The following is a 7,229-nucleotide window of genomic DNA, read 5'->3' as shown; positions in this document are numbered from 1 at the left end:
GCTAGTATGACATGATATTACAGTTAAGGTTAATGAGATCAGGAACATCTGGGTTACATTAATGTTATTAAGAAGACAAAATACAAGATTTCAAGAGTAAAATAATTATTAAATTTTGAAGTAGAATTTACAAAGTTTTAAAAACATACAATGTCATGTAACAAAAGCTGAGTTTAAAAAATCTATACTTATAAAATGAGCACAGTTTTTTATAGAAATATGAACAGAAAATGGAGAAATTAAAACAATAATATTATTAACAAAAACAAAATGCTAACATTTATTGAGTGCTTCCAGGTACTTTCCAGGTATCTCATTTAAATTCATCACAACCCTATAAGATAACCCTTTTATGACCTCCCTTTTACTGATTAAGAAACTGAGGCATAGTGAGATTAAGAAAGATGATCAAGGGCTCATATCTCATAAGTAACAAAGTCAAAATTCAACCCCAAGCAAGTCTGTTCAGAGCCAGAGCACATAATCATGAAAGACACAGTAAATAGCAGGTTTTGACTTAAAATGCTGGGGACCATACAATGTCATCTGCTAAAACAATCTCTGTTTATGCTTGCTGTCCTGACATGATTATTAATAACTCCCTTTTTCATGCCCAAAGTTGTCCAGTTTAGGTAATATATGTAATGGTCACCCTACCTTGAAAGTCCCTCCCAGATATCATGATTCTAAAAGTATGAAAAGAAAAATTAGAACTTGATTCAATTAGGTGATGAGGGGCACACTGTAGTGTAAAGAAATGGAATCAACTGGGAATATTTATCTATGTTTTCTCTAGAGTTTCTCATCATTCTAGAGAATAATTAATGGTGCTTTCTGTTAATTGCCTCTTCTCTCCCCACACCCAAAGGAAACATTTAAGAGAATCTTTAGTTGTAAACACCTTTCTTGCAGCAATGGCCAGCCATTAGGAGCCATGGCCAAAGGCACAGAGCCTAGGGGAAGCTGAACACTCATATTTTGATGCTTGTGGCCTCCAATTTCTGAAAGAACATGACACTCATCTGGGGATGAGAGCACACTCCATTGGAAGGCAGCGTGGCAGCAATACCTCCCAGAATTTCACCAAGATACACCTGTCAGGAGCCAAACACCTGCATGAACATTTGGGTGGGTAAAATCAGAATGGGGGCAACTTGGTTTCCATGCTTGAAACACTTTCCTTCTTTCTTCTTTCTTCTGTAACCCTGCTCTCTCATGCACTTGACAAAGACCTCATGCTTCCAGGCTCAACATCGGTTTTTGTTTGTTTTTGGAAAACTCATGATCCCTCTTCCCTATTCTCATAGAATAATATTAATTTTAACAGAAACCAAAGTATTGGAGCTGAAAAAAATAATCTCACAGTGTTTCAAACACTAGCCAGTGAGTAAAGTGGAATTGGGGGCATGGAGTTTTCCTGATAGCTTATCATCTGGACTATGGAACCTAATATTTTTACCACCAAATAATCCCATTTTCCCTATAAAAATGTGTTTTAGTTAGCAAACTACCTTTAGGATATAGTTATTATTATTCATTATTAGTATAACAACTCCCATTTTTGACAGCCTAGTTGTTACTTTACATATCATAGTTAAGTTCTCGCAAAAGCCTATGAAGTGATAATGATTCTTCCCATAGAGATGAAGAAATGAAGGCACATAAAGGTGAATTACTTTGCCCCAAATCACAAAGTTGATTAATGGTGACGCCAAATATACTCTGCTTTTCAGTAGTTAATTTCCCAAGTTTATTTATCAGAGATAATTAAAACTTTTGCTGAGTCTAAAATAGAGCAGCCAAAGGGAGTTAATGTAATTTTATGCTAAAGCAACTTGATAGTGTTTTTTGTATAAATATATAATTTTAATAACTTTACGAAATATTAAAAATGATCATTTATGGCCATCTTTGCATGCCAAGGGGATATTAATCATTTCAATAGTTGATGCAGAGGGCGATTTACTATAGCTACAATTTATGTTGGGCCAGTGTGACCTTTAGACTCCACCTACTTTTATTTTATTTATAATTTAAAATGAAGCCTCAAAGCTCTAACAACTTATTCATTAATTTAATTAAATGGTGCAATGCTAATAGTGACCAGGAAAATAAAGATGAAAGAGATAAAAACTGTATGTAAATTGGTAGTATAGCATAATTGTTCAATGCTGGACCCTGGTGTCAGTCTATCTGAGAGGGTTCCTAGCTGTATCACTTATTAATATTGAGATCATGGGAAAGTTCCCTGACTTCCTGTGCTTTATATTAAAATGAGGTTGTTGTGAAGATTAAATAAATATATTAAAAGAATGGCTAGGACAGTAAGTGCTGAATAACTGTTACATATTATTATTATTGATGATGTACTCTAAAAATTATAGTTGATTTATCTTTTTGATATTCAAAATCCATCAGTATGCAAACAATGTTGATAGATTTAAGCCACTTATCACTCACTAGTTCTGTTCTGCTTATTTTCTTCACTCATTATATATTAATTATGCCTCATGTTCCATTATTGGAACGCTAAGCATGTGGGAGTCATTTATTTATTTATTTATTTAATTTATTTTTATTTTTTATTTTTTCACTGTGCTTACTTTAAGGTAGTAATTTTTCTGTTATTACTATATTTTAAGTTCTAGGGCACATGTGCACAATGTGCAGGTTTGTTACATATGTATACATGTGCCATGTTGGTTTGCTGCACCCACTAACTCGTCATTTACATTAGGTATTCCTCCTAATGCTATCCTTCCCCCATCTCCCCACCCCATGACAGGCCCCAGTGTGTGATGTTCCCCACCGTGTGTCCAAGTGTTCTCATCGTTCAGTTCCCACCTATGAGTGAGAACATGCAGTGTTTGTTTTTCTGTCCTTGCGATAGTTTGCTCAGAATGATGGTTTCTAGCTTCATCCATGTCACTACAAAGGACATGAACTCATCATTTTTTATGGCTGCATAGTATTCCATGGTGTATATGTGCCACATTTTCTTAATCCAGTCTATCAGTGATGGACATTTGGGTTGGTTCCAAGTCTTTGCTACAGTGAATAGTGCCACAATAAACATACGTGTGCATGTGTCCTTGTAATAGCATGATTTATAATCCTTTGGGTATATACCCAGTAATGGGATGGCTGGGTCAAATGGTATTTCTAGTTCTAGATCCTTGAAGAATCACCACCCTGTCTTCCACAATGGTAGAACTAGTTTACACTGCATGTGGGAGTCATTTATATCCTACTGCTCAAGGTCATCACAAAGGTCTGATTTTTCAAATTCAAAAAATTGCAACCTCAGGCATAAATGGGTTAATATAATAAAACATTTTAATAAAATAATGTATAAAAATCAATAACTATCTAAAATAAAAATAGCTTGTGAACAGTAGCATTGTTCTACAGTTTTGAAAATGTCATAAATGTCTGCTTCATAGAAGGTGGCTGGATTCTTATATTCGTTTCTCTTTTAATCTGTTGCAATAAACAGTTTTGGTTGAGGTAGATGAGGAAATCTGGCCTCGTATAGATATGTAATTGGAAAAAGAAGGAGTATTTTAACAGTCTTTGCAGAGAGTCATGTATAAACTTCTTTAACACTATACCAAAACTCCTCAGATGGTAGTTTCCTAAAGGGTAGTTGTAAAGTTGAAGACCGTATCAATGAACTTAGCATACATAGTTACATCCACTAGTCTATCTTGCCTTTGAATGGATTTTTTTTACCCAGGCAGAATTTTGATCTTTCAGACCACCTTTGAAAGGGTTTCAGTGGCCTCAAAATAGAGCACCACACTTGGACTCAACTCTCTGCTAGCCCTTGTATCTATTATTTGAGTTTTTGGTTTATAGAGGATTTTGTTCTCTAGAGAATACACTTAGTATTGGAATTTGAGGGTTATATTGTGTTTACATATTCTTCCATATTAAATGTTACTGAACTGCTTTCCAAAGCAATCATAGTTCGCACTCCCAATAACAGGGGATGAGGATTCCATTTATTTTATGTTCTAGTCAATACTTGATATTGCCCCACTTCTTCATTTTTGTCAAAATGGCAAGTGTGACATTGTATTCACTGTTTTAATTTGCATTTCCATAATTACTCATTAGATTTAACATTATTTAATATTAATAATGTTCATGAATAGTTTCAAAATATGTAGTTTTCAATTATATTTCTCTATCAATTTGCTACTGATTTCTAACTTAATAACACTGTAGTCAGAGAATGTTACCTATATGACCCATTAAACAGTTAAATTTAAGTTTTTCGCAAACCAAAAGAGTGCTTCAAAATTATGCTAGAAAGATATCCCCTAATGACACCACTTTCATACAATTCTTGCTATGTGCATGACAGATACCATACATAACCTCAGTTAAAACCTGAGACAGGTTTACTATCCCTATTTTACTGATGAAATAACAAGCACAAAGATACTAACACAGTTTGTAGGTAGCAGAACCACAATCCAAAAACAGCAGTATGACATGTAAGTCCATGCTCTTAGTCACTGAATTACGCACAGGGATTGTAATTTCATTAGCAATATGTTAAAGTTTCCAAAGCGTCTTTTAAAAAGTCCTTTCCAAGTGTTCTTATACTTTCTTTTGTTCTCATAAAAGCCTGATAGGTTAACAATGGAAAGTGTAGTTATCCTCTTTTACATATGGAAAAACTGATGCACAGAACCGTTGTAGTTCTTAACAGCCAAGGTTAATCAGGGTTATTTCCTTTAACTTGGATCAATATTTCACTTGGTTCTGTGTTCAGTGTGGATACAAGGTAGTTTATTTCAATAGAAATTGGGATAACAACTGACATAGAGATTTATACTCTTTTTTCCTACAGATACTAGAATCACCAGCGCAATGACTGGGGAAAGGAACAGTACGAGAATTACAAAGTTCATTCTCTTGGGATTCTCTGAATTTCCAAAGAACCCTATTTTCCTCTTTTCAATATTCCTAGGGATCTACCTCCTGACAGTGTCCTGGAACATAAGCCTCATCACCCTTATCAGGACGGACTCCCATCTGCATACACCTATGTACTTTTTCCTTAGTAATCTGTCGTTTCTGGACATCTGCTATGTTTCCACTATAGCCCCCAAGATGCTCTCAGACTTCTTCAAGAAGCATAAATTCATCTCCTTTATGGGGTGCAGTATGCAGTACTTTTTCTTCTCTAGCCTAGGTCTAACTGAGTGCTGTCTTCTGGCAGCCATGGCTTATGATCGATATGCTGCCATTTGCGACCCTCTGCTCTACAGGGCCATCATGTCTCCCACCCTCTGCGTGCAGATGGTGGCAGGATCTTGTATAACTGGATTCTTAGGCTCATTTATCCAACTCTGTGCCTTGCTTCAGCTCCATTTCTGTGGGCCAAATGTCATCAACCATTTCTTCTGTGATCTGCCCCAGCTGCTGATTCTATCCTGTTCTGACACCTTTTTCTTTCAAGTCATGACCTCTGTTCTCACAGTGATCTTTGGACTCACGTCTGTCTTAGTTATCATGATATCTTATGGTTATATCATTGCCACCATTCTGAAGATCACCTCAGCTGAAGGCAGAGCCAAATCTTTCAACACTTGTGCTTCTCACCTTACAGCAGTGATCCTTTTCTTTGGCTCAGGTATCTTTGTTTATATGTATCCTAATGCTGGTGATTCCCTGAGCCAAAACAAGTTGGCATCAGTCTTATACACAGTTATAATCCCCATGTTAAATCCAGTGATCTACAGCCTGAGGAACAAGGAAATCAAAGATGCTCTAAACAGATGGAAGAAGAGAATCTTCTCCTGGTGTTATGGAATGAAATAATGGAATTTATTTCAGATGTATAAACAGTGTAGGAAGAACAACAACTAAACATTTATTTTCAACTCTCCTGATTGTTGGCAGAATTGCAGTTGTTCCTTATATAAACCTAGGGCTGGCACAAAATCAGGCAAATGCATAAAAGATATCTTCAAATTTAATAGCCATTCTTTATCAGTTGTAAACTAATAAATCAATAGGCCAGGCAAACCACAAGTATTTTTTGTAGCTAGTTGTGGCAATGGGACAGTTCACCTTGAATATTTAATTTCTATCTAACATAGCACGACCTTAAGAACCAGAGATGCTGTTACAGGTCAGGGCTTTCAGGAGACTAGCAAGCTTTCTCATAGCATCTTATTTTAGGTAGAAGAGGGATTACTGTTAATACAGAGAGATCCTTTAAAAGTAATTTCCCAATTAAGTTAAAACTCACATTTAACCTATTCTTTCATATCCGGAAATTTTGGATTAATTTCTTCATTTATGCATTTGTCCAAAGTCAAATATTCATATCAGGTAAAAGGCTTGCTAAAGCCACACAGATAGAAATTTGTTGTAATAGGAATGCTTAACATGTCTGCTAAGTTAAGATTTGGTTGACCAGTTAGCTAGTTAGGTATTCCTAGACAATTCTTTGTATGTTATTGCTATAGTGTCTTTGTTTTTCCATCTTATCTCTACCATGTAACCAGAAAAGAGAATCAGAAACTGGTCCTCTGTTGGTGAGGTAATCTAGTTCCTGATTTTGGCATTTCCAACTGTCTTACTGTTAACATTTTTGGCTTGTTTAATAGGTCAAGTCCCTATTAGAAAGTTGTTTTTCCAATAATTAACAAATAGGAAGTGGTTGGTAAAATTATCTATAAAGAACGGAACCTGTGGAACCACAAGAAAGTCTGAATTTGGCTGTTTCCCTTATAACTTACTACAAGATACAGAGGAATACTAGAGAATTGAGACTTAAAATACCAAACAAGGAAAGGAAGCTGAGGCAGAAAGCACATTTCTATTGTTTAATCTTCTGGTAGGATTCTGACTTCCATAATCTTAGGCCTGAAATCATGGAAATTTTCAAGAGATTATTTCCAGTAAAAGGCATTTTTTATATCCCCCCACCTCCCTCTGTATTCAGAAGGGAAAATTTCAAATCCCCATGAGTGTTCAGTTGGTAAAAAACTTACAACAAACCTTTTAGATAACTGTAGGCACTACAATGTGAGAAGCTCTGCTTCTAATAAATGTTCCATATCCCTGGGGGTAGAATCCAATTTCAGGGAGCTTGGAGATGAAAGGGAAAATTATTTTGGAAGACAACTGATTTACAGTTATCGGATAGGATTTTGTCAAGAGAAGTTTGAGATGGGGTTGCAGGCCTAGGTTTCATGTAAAGTTTT

General features: G+C 35.6%; 1 protein-coding gene across 1 annotated transcript; it reads left to right on the top strand.

The window, feature by feature from the left end:
• The first annotated feature begins 4,881 nt into the window (after positions 1-4,881).
• On the top strand, positions 4,882-5,835 carry LOC101145137 (olfactory receptor 5AN6-like). The gene has a single exon (XM_004051276.1). The coding sequence runs from the start codon at positions 4,882-4,884 to the stop codon at positions 5,833-5,835; it is 954 nt and encodes a 317-aa protein (XP_004051324.1).
• Positions 5,836-7,229: the final 1,394 nt, after the last annotated feature.

The sequence above is a fragment of the Gorilla gorilla genome, chromosome 9, assembly GCF_029281585.2.
Source record: "Gorilla gorilla gorilla isolate KB3781 chromosome 9, NHGRI_mGorGor1-v2.1_pri, whole genome shotgun sequence".
In the NCBI taxonomy this organism is placed as follows: Eukaryota; Metazoa; Chordata; class Mammalia; order Primates; family Hominidae; genus Gorilla; species Gorilla gorilla.
This window is presented reverse-complemented; position numbering and strand designations above follow the sequence as displayed.

Bases quoted from the DNA above. Each gene is read 5' to 3' on its own strand.
- LOC101145137 (XM_004051276.1), top strand. From the start codon at position 4,882: ATGACTGGGGAAAGGAACAGTACGAGAATTACAAAGTTCATTCTCTTG.